The sequence below is a fragment of the Lagopus muta genome, chromosome 11 (genome assembly GCF_023343835.1).
Source record: "Lagopus muta isolate bLagMut1 chromosome 11, bLagMut1 primary, whole genome shotgun sequence".
NCBI lineage: Eukaryota > Metazoa > Chordata > Aves > Galliformes > Phasianidae > Lagopus > Lagopus muta.
This window is the reverse complement of record NC_064443.1, coordinates 15,937,503-15,958,430: the sequence shown is the minus strand read 5'-3', so window position 1 is coordinate 15,958,430 and position 20,928 is coordinate 15,937,503. Positions and strand designations below refer to the sequence as shown.

Here is a 20,928-nt window from a genome sequence, read left to right as displayed (position 1 = left end):
GAGTGGAAGTGTCCTCTGCTAGCAGGGGTGTTGTGCTGTTCTCCTCTGCTGTTTGTGCTTGGTATGCACTGGGCTGGCCACCCCTCCTGTGCCTGGGTTCCTGCTGCTCTTGTTCATCACATTTCTTCCATTTCTTCTTCCTACAGAAATGCTGGTTTGTTTATTCCCGTTGGCCTGGGAGATGATACATATCATTTCCCTGCTAATCTTCAGCCAGTGTAAGCTTTACCCCTTCTTAGGAATGGCATCAAAACACAAAGGGCCTGTGCCAGGAAAGTGAGTATCGGCTATTACCTGTTTTCAGTGTTTGTTTTTTTGGACTAGGCCAACAGTAAATACCTTCATGCCACCAGCTTCTGCCAAAATCACTTTTTCTACTTTGTTTTCTGCACTTCAGCCATGCCTGCCCACTTTCCTTCCTTTCTGGTTCTTGGGAAGCAGGCTCTCAGTGCCCCCAGTGTGCAGTGGCTGCGTGGGGCTGCGTGGAGACGTGGGCTCAGCCCCTGCCAGGGCCTTTGGGGCAGGGGGAGCGCGGCGTGGGCACACAGCGCTCAATTCAAAATGGAAATGACTGCACTTAGGAGGAAACCCCATCCAGCTCTAAAGCTCTAATCTGTTTGTAAGGTGACTGACACGTAAAGTGCTTTTTTGTTTTAAGGTAGAAGAAAATGCGTTCAGGATAGAGTTTCTGGTATAAATGTCAGGTGTAACGCAGTGCACGCTCACTCGAAAAGTCAAGCAGATAACCTTGGCATTTAGGGCTGTTGCCTTGGATAAAATGAAATTGTATTTTGTTTTTAAAAAGGAGGACTACATTAAGAGGTCACCTATTAGCCGTGTTTTTGCTGGCTGTCTGAAACTGGGCCCTACTGTCTATTAAACTCAAACCACTGTGTAAACATTCCTGTGTTGTTCCTGGTCTCCACAATGGCCGAGGGGATCGGGTTTCACCTGCCTGCACATCTTCAAGCAATTAAAGCAATTAGCTTGAAGCCATTTCACATTCAAGGTCTACTGTGACATTCAAGTCCAGAAGAAGTCTAAGGGAAAAGAAGAAAGGATATGGGAGGGCCGCTGTGCAGTGCTGTGAGCAGATAACACACGAGGGGCTTCCAGGCCTGCTGCTAAAAATGAGAAGGGACGTGCACCCAGCGGGCCTCTACATTGTACCTATGTTGGGCTGGGAAGAATTACACCCAAGTTATGCACTGGGAAGGAGGGGGAGAAGTGAGGAGGAAGGAGAGAGCAACAGCAGTGCAGTTTTGGGCAGCATTTGTGTGAAATAGCATGGTGTCAGTCTTATTTACCAACGTTTCTCCTGGCACAGAGATTGTACTTTTCTTCTAATTTATGTGAGGATTGCTATTTGGTGTTTACATTGTAAAACTGCCCTCGTTCTGGTTAATGTATCAGTGACAGTGACATTCAGCGCCCAGTTAGGGATTCTAGCAGTACGTCTTGAAAGCTGCTATTTTTTAAAAGGTTGGTGCAGATTAGTGGTGACCTTAAAAGATTAAACTAGTACAGTTTAAAGATAAATAATCAGCCTTTAGCACATTAGATAGCTACATAAGCATGACAGAAGGTGACTTTCTTACAACAGTTTCAGGATCCAGGAAGCATTTGTACATTTGTGACTTGGCTGGGCAGGGAACGGTGTTTTGTAGAAAGCAAGACGTAAACTGATTGCAGCACTTCAAATCGGTTAATACAGTTTTAAATCCACAGTTTTCCTGTTGGGTTTTATTATGCAGAAGAGGCTAATTTTAAAAGCTCTGCCTGCTGCAAAGGAAGATCTTGCTTTGCTGTCCCGGAGGGTGTTCTTAATCAGAAATAACCGCAGGCTAAATTATAATGTGGAATCCTGCTGCCCTTTAACCTAACACTGCTGCTCGGTCGGTGTTTGTTAACAAACAGCTCTAAGTACAAAATTGTTTGAGAATTACTTTTTCATTATATTTGCTGACTTCAATTAGAATAAGAAGCTTATTTGGGGAGGAAGAATTAAAAATGTATGGGCTTTTTCCAGAGAAAGTTTCAGCAATTGTTTCCCTGTGAGCGTCGTCTTCGGTGCAGAGCTGTAGGCTCCGTGGCACACGTAATTCAATTGAAATGAAATTATCTTCTGAACTGATGGCATACACCAGCAGGAGAGGCAGAGCTTGGGAGCATCCTAGGGCTCAGTGCAGAGCTGGAACAGGAGCACATCCCATGGAGACAGGGAGCAGCACAGGCTGGGGGCTGTGTGCCAGGCGTTGTGCCCTGGCTTCCAACAGGGCAGCCCCTGTCCCAGCCCTGTGCTCTCTGGGGGGCACGAGCAGCACAGCGTCCTGGTGATCTTTTGCTTTGAACGACGTGTAATTGCGATGCACGCTTGGTAAACTAATTGGTGAGTGAGGGTGGAAGTGCTGAGTCGGTGGAGATACCCAAACCGCCCCAATTCCTCTTCAGTTTATGTGCAGGAGTGGGAGCACAGCAGGGCGCAGTGAGGAGGTGATGCCTCTGCATGGCAGATCTTTCCCATTTTTTTTTCTAGCTTAGTCTTCTGTTTCTATGATCTGCCTTTTGAACTGTTTTTGTGGCTGATCAGTTCCACCTAATATGTCTCTTGATTTCTGCTATTGTAATACTCAGACGACATGCTGTTCTCTTCATTTTTATAAGCTTTAGATGCTCCTGCCTGTCATATTCTGGCGGTTTATCTTCAGCGTCTGGATTTGCTTTCAGACTTGCATGTCTATCAAGCTGCTGTTGCTTTGAATGTGAGATCAAAAGAAGATGAATTCCAGTAAAAAATTTCCTTGTATGAAGAAAAGATTGGGGGCCTATGTAAACATCCCGGTGACAGCTCCCAATGAGTTATTTTAGCACAGCATTAGCACCCGGAATGACAGACAGTCCGAGACTACACGCTCGGTAACAAATCAGCCCTTCAGCGGCAGCAGCGCGTTGCCACAACAGCAGTACATTTTCTAAAGGCATCCTGTCCCTCTTTCCTATTGAACATGGCTATTGGGTTGCTCATCGCTGCCCGAACTGCTTTCGAGTGCCCCGCTTGACTCTCGGTGACAGTATCTGCGTCGTGTCACCGATATGGCAGACAGAGCTCTGATGGTTGGGTGGGGAGAGGGGTGTTATGCAGCACCGCTAAGTGGGGGAGCTGGTGGTGGGAGGGAGGAGGCTTGGGGGAAGGCCGTGCGCATGGGATGGATGCTGGCTGTGCGTCCCGAGCCGAGACAAGTTGCATTTTTTTGGTGGTTGTTTATATTTCTGTTCACGCAGTTGGACAAAAAATAGCTCTCGCAGCCCGGGCAGCCTTGTGGGGCGATACTCAGGGAAAGTCAGGATGCTGCGGGGTGGGAGAGTCAGCCGTGGCTGAAGCTATGTGGAAACAGCTCTGCCTTTTGCAGAAGTGAGGTGTATGCTTTGCTGCCGTTTGGTCTGGCTGGGGGCGTAATTAGTTCTGCATGTTTCTGCTTAAGGATGGGGGTTTCACAAGGCAGGGTCACTCTGTGTCTGCGTGTTGCTCAGTGTTATGGCCGGCTCCAACATTACCTGCTAACTCCGACCGGACCTTCGGCCTCACAGGCAAGGAATTAGTGCAGGAATTCTTGTGGTTTCTTTGTCATTTAATAAAAGCAGACGCTGCTACTGTGGAGGCAAAGCCTCCTGCGGAGGGCAGAGCTCCAGCGCCTTCTCCCTGCAGCCTGCGCTCGGCTGCACGGCACTTCCTGTTTATTCAAACATCTTTTTGCCATTCTTCAGCCCCCGCTGCACAGAAACAGCCAGAACGCATCTCCAGCGCAAGGACAGAAATCTGAAGGCAGACAGTAAGAGCTTACTCTGTTCAACTCCTCATTCTCCCCGCGAGCGCTCAGAGCGCAGCAGCGCGCGGCCGGGCTGAACTTTGCCGTCCCCACTGCAGCAGGAGGGGAATGGCTGGGCTTACTGCTGGGAGCTGGGTCTGCTGCTGGCAGAAGGGAGGGTGTCCGGCACGGGTTGGGAGCCCTGTGAGGGCCGGAGCACGGCTGCCTTCAGGTGCCACCAAGCAGCCCGCTGTCACTGTCCCCTCTGCGGTGGCTTCTCTGCATGTTTGTACAAGTGGCAAAAAAAAAAAAAGCAATAAAGCAGATGCGGCTGTTTGGCTGTTGGGGAGGAAGAGAGGTGTGAGCCCACAGAGCCTTGTTTTGTTTTCCTCAACTTGTTTGCATCTGGCAGCGCTCGCGAACCAGCCTCACTAATATTTGTACCAATTTCATGCTAATAAAAGTCAGGCTGCTGAAACAAGCGTGGCTATTATCTCGTTCCTATTGCTGTTGTTTAGACCTGTGGTGCTACAGAGGGAGAGGGGAAGCACGCTCACACCAGGGAATGGCTGTTAATTCCTCATGTGAGGGATGTGCTGCAGTTGTCCAGTGCTGCGTGGTCTTTGGGCTCCGAGGACAGCAGAGGTCCTCCTGCTAACCCGTGTTGCAACACGGCTGCTTGTTGTTCTCCTCTCTGTTCAAACAACTTTAAAAGCCACGTGATGTTTCAGGGTTGTTTCTCTCAGAGCCCACCAGGATGGCAGGCAACTTCTTGGGGAGCACTCTGTGCTGCACACTGAGGGAGGAGGGGTGCAAGTGCCTGCCATGGGCACCCCGTCCTGCTGGGGCTGGCCCTGCCTCTCCCAGCTCCTAGCACAGTTTCACATTTTAAACTGTAAAAGCCCATCTTCCTCGAAAAGGGAGTGAGGGAGAGAGAAATCCAGCTGTGTGAGCAGCCAAACCGCAAGTACAACAAACATATTTTTAAAATATATTGCTAGTCTGGCTTTTTAATGTTCAGAAGTTGTTCTACTTTGCAGGAAAAAAAAATGGTGTTTGCAACTGCCTTAAGGACAATTTGTTTAACAGTAGGAGTAATTGCATGGGGAAAATGGAAAGAGTGACTGAAGTTATTTACTCAGATGTTAGTGTAGGTGTGGGGCAGAGAACTTGCTGTGGGAACAGTGGGCTGCTTTTCTTGGTATCTCAGTCTATTTGATGACCATCAAATTTCCCAGCTCACTGGTTTTGTTTTTTCTGGATGGCATGTTTGATTATTTATCAGAAGGGAAAGGGAGTAGCTGAAGCAAATAAACATGTGACCGAGCTGTGTTTTGTTTTCCACTCAGAAGGCCGTGCCCTTTAACAGATACACAGAAAATAATAAACGTATTGTTTTATGATAAAAGGAAATTATGTGTGTCATTTTCTTTAGCGAGGCCATTAACCCCTTGTGCTCAGTGGTCTCCACCTTCTGGAAGCTTATTAGGTTTGCAGCTGGGAATTAAACGCACTTAAAAATCCCTCTTGTGTGGAATGTTTCCATGGATTACTGCCTCAGCCCTCTGGATTTGCTGGATTTATTACGTAGCCGCCTCTGCCTCGGCACATCCACAGCCCTCTGAGCCGTTGGGCAGCAGACGCGGGCCGTGCAGGGCGCTGGTTCCTGGGGGCACTCGGAGCACTGCTGGGTCCTTCTTCCACCGCTGCGTCTGTGCAGGAGGAGCTGCTGCTGCGTTGGGCCCTTACGGACCGTGTTGTTTTATGCGATTCTTTTCTAAATGCTGGCTGTGTAGCACATAGCGTGTAGGTTTCCCATGTAATACCAGCTTGGGACGACGCTCATTATTGTCCCTGAATCACTGTCAGGAAGTAAATACAGGTTTGCCTCATCTCTGGGAAGCGACTTGCATGCTTTAGCTGCTTTTACGGGATTAAAAGAAACAAGTTAAGACTGCCATGCACATGAAAGGAAACTGAGCTGGGTTTGTTTCGCCTTGTGCAGGTAGGTAGAAGTGTAATAGGCCAACTGCCTTCAAACCTGCCTTTGTGCATCATCAGGGGCTTTGCTTTGAGGGAGGGAGAAATGGCAGTGCAGCTACCAGGGAGAGGAAGGGCCTGTAAAATGAGGACCTGAAACTTACATGTGACGTGAGAAAAAGAGGAAATAAGCAGCTAGGGGCCAGGTGATGTGGCTGGGGACCAGGAGGGTATCGCCAGCTGCCCCTGTGTCCCAGAAGCTAATTTTAGGGACCAGAATGGGGCTGCAGCCCCCTGGGGACGAGGGACCCAAGGGCAGAAGGATGGCTGCGTACCCACGATAGCCCTGGGCTGCAGGAGAGGAGGGGAGAGAGGTGCGGCTCTGTCTGCAGGGGAAGGCTTCCTCCTGACCCACAGCAGTGAGGGGTTGGCATGTACCCTGAAGCACCAGCATTTGTACCCTGGTTTATATTTTTATCTCTCCAAAGGTAGCTGTAAATGCTCTCATTACTATCTGTACAAGCGTCTAATCCTCTCTTTGCATCCTCCCCAGGCTCCTGGCACTGGTGATATCTTGTGACAGTAAGTTCCAGAGGGTAATTATGAGTTGTGTATTAAGAAAGGAAAAAAAAAATCCCTTTATCTGTTCTAATTTTTTGTTGTTGTTGTTGCTTCCTGATTCGGTTGAACATCCCCTTTCTCTTGCATTATGAGAAATGGCAACCAGCTCCAGATGTACCTTCTCAGGCCGAGTCACAATTTGTGTACTTTTATCATCTCCCCTCTTACTCATCTCCCGCTAAACTAAACACTCCCACCGTTATCAATCTTTCCTCCTATCTGCTGAGGCCTCTAATCACTTTTGTCGCCTCTTTCTGAGCTTCGCCTGTTTTTTCACCCTAGCACAGCCCTTAAAACAAGGCTTGGAGGAGCTGCCCTGAGTCAGGCAGCAGCACGCGCTGAAGCCCCGCGGTGTGACTTGCAGCACTGGTTCCCCACGTTGGGGCTGTCCCAGCACCGTGTTTCCTTCGCGGCGATGAGCCGCAGTGTTGGTGAGCACAGGTTTGTCACAGGATGTTTTGGAAAACAAGCTTCGGCTGTGTGCCTTGTTTTGTTGACTGCACGGGGAAGCGTGCGAGCAGCTGTATGCAATGTACTATTTATGTTGTAGCAACAGAAAGGCACTCTTGCTTCTCCCCCCCACCTTACCCTCTTCCCTATTAAAAAATATGAGAACTTCCCGTGCTTTTGACATCCAAGAAAAACGCTGCTCAGCAGTGAATAGTCCTCCAAATATTCAAAGGTCTGGTTCACTTTTGGATAAACACAGTAGTTCAGAATCTGATCTCGAGCCTACAGAAACGAGCTGGAAATCCCATAAGATTTTTTTCATCGCTCAGACATAGTTCAGTTCTGGTTCAGTTTGTGCTGGGAGCCAAGATTTGTATCCTTTCTCATTTTACCAGGATGTGTTGGCCCATCCCTCCTTTCTTGCTGGTACAGACCGCTACATGCTGTGAATCTTGACATGCCAAAATAAAGAGAGCCATTTTTAATGTTTGGGAACTTTTTGCCAGATGCTTTTAAAATGGCTTTGATGAGTCTTGACTGTGACTCTTTAGAAGAGGAGACAGAAGGTGTTTTTACAGTGCAACTGCCTGAGGGTTTCGTTTGTGCCTTGAGAATGGGATTTTTGTAGCCTTTGTCACTGCTGTGGCTGGTTGGGAGCTCATACTTTTTTGGTGCCTGCAGAATTTGACCTCTCCTTCTGCTCTGTGTTGCAGTCTGCTCCCTTCTCTCCCACTCGTGTCCCCTGGTATTTGAAGAAAATACCTCGACCACCTTTCCCCCCAGGTTGCTGGAATCCGTGGATAAGGTACCAAGTTAAAAGCACATTTGGAGATGAATCCATTCTTTCCTCCTGTGTGAAGCAAGTCCCTGCCACTAAGCGGAGCCCTGCCAGCCTTGGGGATGGGGACAGGGATGGGTGCACCCAATCTGCTTGTCTTCTGTTGGAATAACCTTATTACCCTTGGGGATGGGGATGGGCAGTGGAGAGGTTTCAAAAAAAAGCATTTCCAGTGCCGCCTTCTGGAGGGGATCTCCACAGCCGATAGCCAGGGTCAATTCCAGAGGAAAGAAGCTAGGTCTGCTGAAAGAAAAAATCCTCATCTTCTTTCCTTATGACTGAACTATTCTAGGAGATGTTTCAGCACGAGGCATGCTGCCAGCTCCCTTGCTCTGAGGCTGACCCCCGTCACTTCAGGGACAGGATGTGAGTCGGGGTTTGTACACGTGGTCCTCCAGGTCCCTTCTCTTTTTCCAGCATGGGAATCACCCATTAGTCACTTGGCTAAGTGTAGTGTCTGAGCAGAGCCTTCGGGGCCGGCAGTTTGCTGTGTTCGAGTGCAGGCTTGCTGCTGCAGCTCTGCTGGCTGAGGAGCTGGCTGGTGGCCCCTTGCTGGGAGCCAGACTTGCAGAGCTGTGGCTGAGTGGGGCTGCAGGAGCCCCCAGCATCCCTCTGTGGCACCTTGCAGGGCAGACCAGGGGTTGGATCTTCAGCTCTTCCCCACCACAGTGCTGGGGAGGCTGCTGGGGCTCTTGGCCTCTGCTTGTTGTGGTGTATGGCACTGAGGGCCAGGATGGGGGCACAGGGAGGCAGTACATAGCGGTTCGCTTCCCAGTTCTGGAGGAAGATGAAGGGGCTGGGTACGAATGTCAGAGGGAATAAGTGCTGCAAGAACATCTGCTTCTCTCTTTTGCATCTTCTACATTTCATTCCTCCTCTTCGTTCTGGTTCCTTTCCTATCCTCTCTAGTTGGTTCTTCTCACCTCCCCCTGTTCTGTTCCTCCCAGAGGAACAGCACTACCCACTGCTGTCGCTTTGCACTATTTTTTTTTATTTTTTTTTTCCCTTTTGCCTACTGCTCCGCTCCTCGCCGTTTCCACACATTGCTGGGCTCAGGCTGTCGGAGCAGAACTGCAGCAGGGCTCCCCTCCAACGTGCGAGTTCCCTGTGCGCGCCCGCCTCCTCCCAGCGCTCCCCTACATCTGCTGCTCCCAGAGAGGAGGTGTCGCGGAGGGGAGCAGAGGAGGCAGGAGTGGGAGAGACACGAGGCAGCTCCGAGCCTCGCTGCATCCGGGCGTCAGAGCTTGCGAGCTGCGTCTTGCTGCTCCGCTTGGAGCAGCTGCAGAGCGAGCGGGGTGTGAGGACAGATGGGAGCTGAGAAGGAAGAGAAAGTGCTGGCTGAGCCTAAATTGCCCCTCGTCCCGCTCTGGAGAAACAAAGGTACTCGTCTTGCTCAGTGGCAGCGAGGAGCCCTTCGGTTTCAGCTGTGCTGGCGCTGGGAGGCCATTAGCTGCCATGCTGGCTTCCTGTGTGCCTCAAGCCGCTGGGAAAATTGGGAAAAACCAATGGTGGGAATGCAGCGTGGCTGGGGATGTGGAGAAGGGCTGCTCCAGTGATCCCGGCTGCGTGGCGGTGCAGCCAGGAGGGCAGTTCTGGGGGGGCAGTGCGGAGCACCTCGCTTCTGCACTCTGCAGTGAGCTGCCAGCACATTTTTTCCAAGGGTAGTTTTTGGCCTTCGAATATCTTCTGTCTCATCTCCTCTTGTTGTGTTGTGTTTTGTGTTTTAATGACCATAACTGAAATAACAATGATGTTGGCTGGCGAGCAACTTTGCAGATTTACTGCTTAGACACTTCAGATGGCCGTGGGACCGGCTCTGATTTCTGGGAACGCTTCCTTCCTCCTTTCTCAAGTTGCTCTCCTGATGGGCAGCTTTGTCCACCTGGAAAGGCCCAAAATCCTTAGGAATCTGAAAAAACACATGGGATTTCTTTTTATGCTCTCCCTGCAACTTCTTTGTGCATGGTTCCTCATTGCAGAGGCTGTCGAGCACCCTGGGATGCAGCAGGGTATGGCAGACACAGCTTCTGCTGGGTGCTCATCTCCTGCTTGCCTTACACCAATGTGTACTCATCTCCTCATGTCCTCCGCTTCCCTGCCTTTGCCAGAGCAGCCTTCCCATGCACAGGTGCAGGAACAAGCTTCTCCTCCCACTGGAGTTGCTCCCTCATAGCTGTAGGTCTTCTTAATTCATTAAGAGCTGATTGATGTTATTATCAGCTCCAGCAGATGGAAAGGGAGGAGCTTGAGGTCTTCTTCCTCAATAGGCTGATGGAAAAACAGTTTGGAAGTCGCTGCCTTGTAGTACTGGCTCCAGCAGTGGAACAAGTTAGCAAACAGGCTCCATAGGACTGGATCTTGTTACTGTTTTCCTTATGTACTAATGCAGTAAGTATATGGCATTTTAGCAGTACTTCTATTTCTAAAGTTCTGCTCCCTTTTTCCATTGTATTTCCCTGTCCCAGCTCCCATCCCCAGTCAGGATGTTCTGGTCAGTTGAAGGCAGAGGCAGCGCTGCATTCTTACTCCTAGAGCAAAACTTCCCTTAAAAGGGTGGTGAAACAGAAAGATTGAATTGCTTGCATGAAAATGTCAGATTACACCAGTAACTTCAGTGATAACAGTGCCGGATGTTCTGGGCAAACAACAGCTGGGCAAACAAGTCGCGTTCTGTCTGTCTTGCAATAAAATTGTCTTGGTCATCTCAGGCGTGCACTTTGTTTTTTCCCCAATGCTTCACTAGCTGGCAAACAGGAAAGGACTGCCACTGCCCTGAGCACAGCGAGAGAGGGTCCAGAGGGGCTTTCTGCCTCAGTAGTGCTGTGACTCGGATCTGTGGCATCGTTCAGTGAGTCTGGATTCACCTCACAGGGAGCTTGGCGCTAACAATTTACCTGGGTTAGGTGGCCGCCAGCGTTTGATCCCAGATACCATTCCAAGTTTGTGTAATGTCTCTAAAATGCAACGTTTCAACTGCCTTCTTACTGTTCTGTTTTACGCAAGAAAATCTCCTTATCTCTTGGTGATTTCCAGTGGATAAGAAATCAGCTCAGGACTTTTGCCGTATCTTGCGTTTAGGCGCAGCACAGAGCGGAATCAAGATGACTCGGTTGGTAGCGAGCCTTTTACTGCAGTCATCTTTTGAGATCTGTGTTGATAGCTACCCCAAATTGTTTGCGTCTCACAGTTAGACAAGAATTGTGGCACTTAGGAGATGCGCTTGTTAGGGGATGCTTTTCCTTCCCTTCCTTCGGTAAGTGGAGAGATTTTCTGTTTGCTGTGCGGAGGAGAAGATGATTGCCAAAGCAGTGTGGTAACTGTTGGAGACTGGGATTCCTGCTTGGGTGTATTTGCTCCAGGAGCTTGGGTGGCATCGTGTGCTCTTGATGTCCCTACCTGCTGGCTGCTAGCGAGCGCACTGTTGCACCAGTTGGGGCTGATTTACTGCAGCCCCAGCACTTGTTCACTTGTAGAAGTGCACGCATGTCGTGTAGATTTAGGCGGTAGCTATGGCAGTCGGGAGGAATGCATGAGAAGAGCTTGGAGATGTCAGAGCACCCGCTCGCGAGGAGAGGACCACATTAGTAGAGCTGCTGGCTAGCGGTAAATAGTCCTGGCACCCTTGTTTCGGGACTTGGCAGCAGCAGGAGTTGAACCGAGTCCAGCTTTACTCTCTACTGCCTGTTCAGTAAGTTGAGGACAAGGCAGATGATTAAGGAAATGTGGGGAAACTGCTACAGAAGCTTTTGGAAAGATAAGAGACTTCGGTCTCCATGTCTGACAGTCTGGCACTTTTCACTAGCATTGAATTCACATGCAAATCAAACGCAACATCTACTCCCACAGGAAGCTTTATTAATGTACAGGCCTGCTCGTGAATCTGTGTGCTGATGAGAGTTATGGGACCGACTTTATTATCAAATTGATTTCCCTCTGCATCGTCACTGGTGTGCCGTGTGGCCAAGCAGTTTTTCGAATGGAGCTAGCTGTCCTTCACACCTCCCATTGTGTGCAAGGGGTGTGGATGAGGCTTCGAAGGGATGGGGTAGGTGTACTTGTTGCAAGATGAGAAGAAGTGAGCAGTGTAATCCAGAAAGGATAAGTGAATTGGGATCCCACTGTAGAACAGTAGTTTGACGCAGATGTTTGGTGAGAATGAGATCTGAGCTGCAAACAACCTTCCACATCTTAAACCTAAGCTCATCACAAGCTTAGCTTTTATTACTGCCGTTTATTTATGAACAGCATTTATGAGCAGCATCTTGAGAGAAAGGCTGAGGGAAATGCTGTTTCAAGCCACAATCTGCCAAGCTGTGCACTCACCCACACCTCTGTCGTCCTCCCTTTGCTGCTCCTGTCCATCCACACCGCTCCTCACAGCTGCCTCATCTGTCCCTGCGTGGTGCGTGGCTGTGCGGGTGCGACAGGAGTGGGGCAGAGCATTGAGTGCTCCCCCAGTTCCCCACCAGCGGGCAGAGATCCACGCTGGCCTGGCCAGCTCCAGCAGAAAGTAGGCATTTCTTGCACGGCTACTCGTTTCTGGGAATCTTCAAACATTTCTGGCAGCCAATTTTAGTTGTGCAACCTCTCAGCTGCCAGAACGGATAGAATATGATCATATCACATGAAATGCATGCAGGGTCTGCTATAGCAACTGTATTTCAAAGAGACAACACATATGGTGGCTGGTTCTTTTTGGAATAATATCTATAAGTTGATGATGTTTTATTCAAAAAGGCTGTAGCTTGAAAGGTTACGGATGTTCTGATTGTTTGGTGTATGATTAAAGAAAGGCTTCCGTGGTTTTTTTGGCCTGTTGAATCCAATTACTGGGAAGTAAAATGATCATTTGATTGCACATTTACCTGGAATTATTCTTCTGCAGAGCCAGTCTTAATAATATATAATAACATGTTGCGTTTGTGCTGTATAGAGCTTCTTGTCTGAGCAACTCAGAGTGCTTTACAAGTATTCATTAATTAAATAAGCCATACAACACCCCTGTTAAGTAGGTGAGTATTTGTTGCCCATCCCTTTACATTTTGTAGCATTTTTTTCCTGCCCACCCTTGAAGCTGCCTTAACAGCCAAATAAGCTAATTCAATGGAAATAGCGTTTTTTAACGGCGCTTAGTGCTTTCAGCATAAAGGCTTCCTTGGCTGCCTTTTATTGCACCATGTTTGAGGTGCTGCGGGTACACGAAGCATCAGCTGCCCACCTGGAAACACCGAGTCCGATTTCAGCTTCTGCAAGCCAGGCTCTGTTGGGAAGAGGCTTTCTGATCCAGCGGAGACTTGTTGTTACGTTGGGACAGGCGGTGTAGCTGAGTGTGGAGAGGTCTTTTCCCCAGCTCCCTGCCACTGTCAGTGCTCCAGCAGCGCAGCTCTGGGTGCCACGTCCCATCAGAAGCCAGGCTGTGCTGCGGGATGGCGGCTCCAGGCCTGCAGGCCCTGCAGTGTGCGCCTCATCCTCAGGGCCACGCTGTGCTCCACATGGCCACGGAGCACTTGGCAGCTCGGAGATGCACGAAGCATATCTGACTCCTTAATTAAGTAGGTATTAATTAAATCACTCAGAGAGCGTACACAGTAGGAGTGGGGAAGGCTTTTTCCCTCCTTCCATGTAGGCATCTTGCACAGGGACTATTTTTCTTGTTTTACATTAATGAAGTCTTCAGCCTTCCCACTTTTCCACCTACGCATGTACTGAACGTCTCCAAGGAGACTAAGGAAGCCCGCGTCCGGCTGGTGGAGCCTGCAGGAGCCAAGGGCTGCCATCTCACAGCTGAGCCTTGGCTGGGCCACAGCCCACCATGCAGAGGTCAGCCTCATCTTTTGGTCCTTTGCACCGGTCCAGAGGAGGATGTACTTGCTCTTTTTCCTGCTTTCCCTTGGGTTTCACCTCCTCTTGCTATTTTTTCCCCACCTGATGAGGAACTTGGGCCTCACAGAGCAGCTGGCTCCTGTGCTTGGCACTGCTTTTCTCTTCCTTTGTGACGAACTGTGCAGAGATCTACCACTGAATGATGCACTGCTGGTACTTTTGGGTACTGTGTCCTCATCCCTCCATCCCATAACACTGCAGCGTCCCTTTGCTGCTCTTCCACAGATCTCCTGCCATAGCTTTCTAGAAACTTCTCTGCCTTCCTGTGCTGCTCAGGAGAGCAGGTGGTGATACGTGACTGCCCTTGTGTAAACCTGCCTTGAATCCTGCAGAAGATGAGCATGAAAGCCATTGGCACACAGGGCTGCTAGGGAGCACACAGGGCTGTGAGCTGCTCCAGGAGCAGGGTGTCAGTAACCCAGTGGTGTCACTGCTGGGACTTCTGGGGTTACTCCTGGTACCCACACAGAAGCTGAACTTGAGGTGCTGCTGTTCTTCTCCGTGGTCAAAATGGGAGATGCATTGGGTGGATGTCACTTGTTGCGTGTGGGTGCTGAGATGTTTTCAGTGCTGCAGTGTTTTCTGGGTGGATGTGCTTTGGGACTGTTGTGGTGCTCAGTGACCCAAAGGGTGTCTTGACCAAATGCTGTGCCGGTAACTGCCCACCTCCTCTCTGCTGCAAACTCAGTTTTCAAAACTCTTTCTTCACAGGCTCTCCAGGTAGCGCGGCAACTTCTACTACAACAGCAGCAGCAGCAGCAACAGCAGCAACAACAGCAGCAGCAGCAGCAAGTTAGTGGATTAAAGTCTCCGAAGAGGAATGACAAACAGCCGGCCCTGCAGGTAAGGCGGCCCTCATGCTTCATGGGGGGCTCTTGCAAATGGAAGCTGAGTGGATGCTTTCACTGTGAGTGCTGGCATGGGACTTCCAGGAGCACTTGGTTTTGAACCAGTTTCCTCTAGGGGAAGTGACAGCAGCTGTGGCTCATGTATGCGGGAGCAGCTAGATGATCTTGAAAATCCCACCCATGATGTCTTTACAGATCTGCAGTGTGTACTTCTCCTAGTGTCTAGTAGGGGGGGGATTATTACAAAATGGAATAGCTTTTGTTACAGTGTCAGTTCGCATAGGAGATTTGCGTTAACAGTTCTGTTTGATTGCTTTTCAGTTTGTAGTCTGTGTTCACTCAAACCGTTGATTCGCTGTGTCGAGGATATTGGGAAAATGTTAGGATATCATATCATCAGAGTGGTTTTTTCCCTTTTATTTTCTGCTGATTTATGGACATCTTCATGAGCAAAATCTGAATATTATCAGGCTTTGCGCTGTTATGAATTCAGAAAGCTAAAACCAATACAGCGCTCCCAAACAGAGGATGTATGCACACATACGCGGCTTTGGACTGCATTCTGCTAGTCTTGTGGGATAAATCATAGGAGTTAAAGACAAAAAAGACCTATTAGGTCATGTATCATATTTTCCTTTTTTTGCTATTCTCGTGTTAGAAATCCCAAGTGGTGGTGGGACCGCTATTATTTTCCTTCGGATGGTTTTCCATAACAAAGCACGCACTCAGGAACTTTCCACTTCAATTCCGTCCTCTTGCTCCAAGTAATACTGCTTGTATAAATACTGAGTCAGTCCCTTGCCTTGCCTCGTGTTCACACTCCTCAAACATCTGAGATACTAACATGTACTTGCCAGTTTTGGCAAATTATATGTATCTAGTTCTTTATGTTTCGTAAACCGGCACTTCTAGACCCTTGACCACTTCTCTGGCTTGCAGCTGGTTATTGCTTTTATTATTGCTCTCTTTGCAAATGCACTGTGTCACTGTGCTTTTGATAATGAGTTACTGAATACAGCAGCTCAGTTGTAGTCATACAAAACCCTGTAGCTGGGGCATTTATCTTATCTTGCTGTTCTATATCTGATGCTTCAGCCTCTGTAGCCCCAAATTCTTTCCGAATGTTTTTTTCAGTTGTTGTCATAGCACATTGTCAAACTCATGTCTGTTTTGCTCCTTCTAATTTTTTTTTTAGTTTGATATACTATCACCATGAGTTCCCTGACAGCATTGCTGCTTCTTTTGCCTTGTATATGTGCTTCAGATTATTTTCCTCCAAAAATACAGATCCTAGTGTCTTTAAATATGTAGTAGAAGATGGAAGGTAGAGCTAAAGTCACAAAAGGCCTTGACATTCAAGCTAGAGGACCCGGTCCTGTAGTCCTTACCTGAATAAAGCTCATCGTGACTTAAGGGAGGTTTTGCCTGAGCAGGGATTATCTATTAACTGCAGCCCCTGGTCCAGCAAGGACAACTTCTAGCTTTGGTGTAGTGATTTCATCTTCAAAGCATTCTGCAAATACTGATCTCCAAAACATCCCCAGAAGGGAAGTCTGGTAAGTAAGTAGCATTATCCCACTTCTGGATGGGGAAACTGAGGGAAGCAGGTGAAGTGACTCGCTTAGGATCGCAGAGGGAATTGGTTTTAGGGGTAGGATTAAGATTCATGAGTTCCTGGCTCCCACTCCTGTGCTCAGGCTGCTGGACAACACCTCACGCTTTATAGCTGAGCTATTATTCTTTTGGAAACTATGAAGCATTTTGTCATTGGGCAAATATACGTTTTATTGGCAGTGTAGAGGGCCATAATCCAAACCGTTACATTAATGCTTTCAAAAATATTTTATTTGGTAAATCCATAGCTGATCCATATGCCTTTTAATAGACTCTTCCACTGGGGACATTTTTAATGAGAGATTGCGCTGGCTAGGTCCAGTGTCAGGTACTAAAAGAAGTGCTTTGTTGTGCAGATGTCTTAAGAATAGCTCCAGAGGATGAAATATGACTGTGTTGACCTTTCAGCTGTGAGCTTATTTGTCAGGATTCAAATAAGTTGAAAGGATCAAACCAAACAGTTTCCGTAGTCAGACTGGGAATTGTGTTGCAGAGGTCAACAGTGAAGGCCACATCGCGGATTCCATAACACAGCCAATTGTTGGTACGTATTAAAGTACTGGAGCAGCTCCTGCAGTCAGAGACACAATTAAAATTCTAATTTATTAATGTATACAGAGAGCTGGCCCAGCCTGTCACTCACTGATTCAAACGACTGCCCAGTCTTTTTTTTTTCCTCTTTACTCCTAGAGCTTTTGCAGTCTTAAATGTACTGGAAGTCCTCTGGAATAGAACAGACCTCCAGCACATCCGTAACACCAGTGTGTGGCTGTGAGGAAACCACGGCCCTTGGCTTAGGGTGTTGGAGTAACACTGCACACACAGCCACCCACAGCCCCGGCACATAGCATGTGCCTCTTACCGTGCTGACAAGGCAGTCCCTGCTCTGACAGTATGCAGAATAAATAACAAGGGTGGCGGAAACGTGCCCGTTTTTTGGAAAGTTTTCTGGAATAATGAAGCAAACCATCTTTGTGCTTCGTTAGTACATTGGGGCTGCTTGAGGCTGGGTCTCCCAGTAAGATGCTCCGTGGTCCTTTGGGGCTGCAGTGCTAGAACCTGGCTTGGGGAGAGCCCCAGCCATCGCGGGCCGAGCAATTCAATGCCAGTATGCATGTTTTGTCATGTAAACCTGACTGGCACAAACAGATGTGCAGAATTAATCTGGTGAGTGCGGGGTGGCTTATCTGTTATTGTCTCGTGGATAATTTCCTGTGTTCCCTTTTCATTGGCCGATCAAATAGCCACAGAGCTTAAATGCGCGCCGGCATCGTGGGGCATTGCTGGGTCAGGGTGCCTTGAATGGCACACACATGGCAGTGGGCTCAGCCATCGTCCTGGGGATCTGTTGACCTCGATAATGGTGCCCAGAGACCTGCTTTTAGCAAATGCTGAGATATTCTGTTATAAGGACTTGGACACAGGAGTGGAGATGTGCTCTGCTGATAGCTGAAAAAAAAATAAATCTCCAAGTACACGATGACTCACATTTTGAGCCTATCTCACACTGCTGTGCTCTAGATTTGGCAGTGACCTCCGGTTTCGCAGCCTGATGACACTCAAAAAAAAGAAAATTGAAAGTTAAGGAATGGATTTAGTAACAGCAGTTGGGAAGAGAGTATAAGAAATATCAAAGCCACAAAAATTACTTGAAGTGAAAAAAGGCTAATGCATGGTTGATAATATATTTGCCATAATGTTAGATCTCCTTGAAACTGAGAAACAAATAATTGAGTGGGCCAGGTACACTTAGGATTTTGAGAATTTGCACCTTTTTCCTGGCCAAGATAAATATGTCTTTGTATTAATAGATATATTGATGAAAATTTGCAGCTTTAATTGCTGTGATGTTCTTAACGATTATTCATTTTGGTTCTTCAGGCATTTTAGTTGTTGGCAGGAGCACACAGGTTGGAAACAAATCAAGAGACACATTTTCTCCCGAGAAAGTAAAAGTGCATGTGTGTTTTGGCAATACTAAAAATACAATTTTTTTTAAAGACGTAAATGTTGTGTGTTGCACTGAACTGAAAGCTGGATACTGGACTAAAAACAGATTTAGGATGTCCAAGGCAGTATCTTGCAATTTAAACTCCTCACTTGACTTCTTTACCAAATGAGACTTGTTGTATGCGAGTTAACCTATGTGTGTTTGGAGAGAAGAAACAATGAAATTACTAAGATGGAAACTCCTGTTTTCAGTTGACAAAACAGAAAGTCAGTCTTTAAGTCATGGCCAAGGAAAGAATTTGTTTTAGATCTTCAGGGTGAGACTGGGGGAGGCAGAGGGGCAGGGCTGTCTTCGCCTTTGCATTCCGGTGCTTTTTAAAGCAGGCTCTTGGCCGGGCTTTTGTAGAATGTAATTTGCATGCTGTGTTATCTTCATGTTTCTTTTCGGTATCTTGAGCAATAGATGAGAGAGAGGGAAAATGGCAAGAGCAGGAGCAAGGTAATCTGTGCAGCTTGCTGTTTGGGGCAATTCGTACTGTTCTTTATGAAGACAGAAATTGTTCACTTGATGACATACTGAGCACTGCAGGGTGGATGGAAAGGTGCTCTCTGTTTCACTTGGAGCACAGAAGGAATGGTTCTATAGCTTCAGCTTTTACATGTCCTGTACCTTTTTACATAGTGGTAAATTTAGCAGCTGGCAGAGAAATTATGCCTCAGCAGATATTTTGGAAGGGGAAATACATTTGCAAGCATATTCACTGGATTTGTGTGAGTGTCTCTCTGATTCACTCTGAAACATGTGAGTTTATCTGAATTTGGCCTCGGTCAAACCAATGGAAATTCTGCCACCAACTTGTAGCAGGGTCGAGATTTCACTTCTGCAGTGCTTAAATAGATCACCCGTGAACATTTCATTTGAATCTTTTTCTTTTTTTTTTTTTTTTGCTTTGGCAATAAAACAAAGTTGAGCATTGCTGGTTTCTGCTGAAGGACCGTCAGCTCTTTATTTTTCTTCCTCAGCCCAATTATAGGTGTTAGTCAATTCTTGGAATACGCCTGAGAAGTGCTAATATCACCAGCTCCACAAACGTAACAAAATCTGAGTCAGGTCCTTGAAATCACAAGATCAGCTCAAAAATGTTGATGCTGAGGGCTTTTTTCAGTGAAACCCAGGACCTTTTTTTGCTGTCCTTTTCCATTTTTTCAGCTTCTAGTACTTGGCCTTTCCAGCTTTCCAGCCCGAGCAGAAAGGTGACAAATGTGCTTGTTTTTCTTGAAAGAAGTCCGTGATTGCCCTGTAAATAGCTGGTTGCCCAAGTCTTGGCTGTAGGAACACAACACGCGAGAGCTGGCAGCGGGATATGGAGCCAACATGGCCTCTCCCGCGGATGGAGGCTGGGATGCTTTGGGGCCCTGCGGATGCTGGGAGGCACCGGGGTGCTGGGGAGCAGAAGCCGGGATCCTGCATCTGCAGCCCCACCTCCTGCTGGACCAGCCCCAGTGTGATTTTATAGCAGGCTTTCTGCTTTCACACAGAACATTTGCAGAATACCTTTAAGGATGGGATTTCTGGCCGGGTTGCCGGGTTGCAGGGCTCGCTGTGCCAGAGCATGGCCTGTGCTGTCCGCGTCGTGCGAGGGGAAAACAAATGAAACGTTCCTGACTGGTCAGAAACGTGTAAATTGCTGACAAAATGACACATGTAATTAAGAGTGCTCCTGCCATTTTACCTTGTGGTTTACACCTACGGTGTTGAAAAAAGAGAGTGACTCCCACCTCGCTAATTACCATTATCACTGAAATGGTAGGGTTTGAGTCATTAGTTCCATGTGCATTTAATTAGAGGAAGGCTGAAATTGGATTTAACTTATTACTTTTTCATGGATCACTTTCTTGTCATCACTTCAAATTGGATTGCAGCCCCAGGTAACTAATTATGAGCGCCACAGGATCAAGAGTGAAAAAAAGGTAATTAGGAATAACACTGTTGGACCCTTGCTGGTAGTCCACTTGTGCTTGGGAAAAAAATGAGAGCAGTATTTTGTAGTATTACAGATGGGAGAGTTAAAGGTAGGCACTACTGCTAGGAATCATGGGAGCCTGCCCCCCTCCTATCGCGGTTTATATGATGTACAGCTGGGTTGAAGATGTTATATCGACATGGTTCCACAATCAGCTCCTTAATACCTAGATTAAACTTGTAAAAGCAACAGATTGGCTGTAGGTATGAGGCTTCTCAACAACTGTTTAGTCAGGGGTCCTCAGGTGCGCGATTGCAGCAGAGCTGTCAGGGCACTTTTGAGCCACGGCACGGAGAGGCGTAAGTACAGCGGGTTAGAATTGATAACAAATTAATGAACACATTAATGATCTGAAGAGATCGTTCAGGGCCTACCAGGAGATGTGTATGCCCCGAGCTGAGGCCGGCGGTGGGCATCAGCAGTTTGGCCACACCGCCCTGCCGGCATCGCGCTGCTGCTTCCCTGCTGTGTGCTGGAGACGTTCTGCTGTTGTTTGGCTTTCTGTGAGGAGGGCTCTGTTGGTTGGTTTGTCCTTTTATTTTCTTTCCCTCGGTGTGCTTTTTTGATCTCGTAGGTCTGATCTCCAAGTTCTGCTTTCTTCAGAAAATACTTTAAAACAAATTGTTTTATTTCCATGTGCAGAACAGAATTCAGAACTGCAAGTAATCAATTTTATTGACACAGTCTGGAAAAAAAAATGTTGATGAGAGTTCAAGGATGTGAAAAGATTGGAATTTCCAAGTGCCCAACACTCTGTGTAGGAAAATTTCAGAAGTAATGTCATTAAGTGGAGGAACTCTTGTGTTGGGGTCTGTGAGAGGAGAGCCTGCTTGTGGGCCCACTGCTGTTGCTAGGAGGTTGTGCAGACGATTTTTGCCTTTAAAAGTGGAAAACTTCCTCAATTTCTCATGGTA

General features: G+C 47.8%; 1 protein-coding gene across 13 annotated transcripts in view; it reads left to right on the top strand.

Moving 5' to 3' along the window:
- Positions 1–20,928, top strand: part of FOXP1 (forkhead box P1) — a 341,534-nt gene that overhangs the window by 222,644 nt on the left and 97,962 nt on the right. For all 13 annotated transcript variants that reach the window (XM_048957784.1, XM_048957785.1, XM_048957787.1 and 10 more), the window contains one exon: positions 14,290–14,421. In XM_048957784.1, coding sequence (XP_048813741.1) covers positions 14,290–14,421 — 132 coding nt within the window. The remainder of the gene's footprint in view (positions 1–14,289; positions 14,422–20,928) is intronic.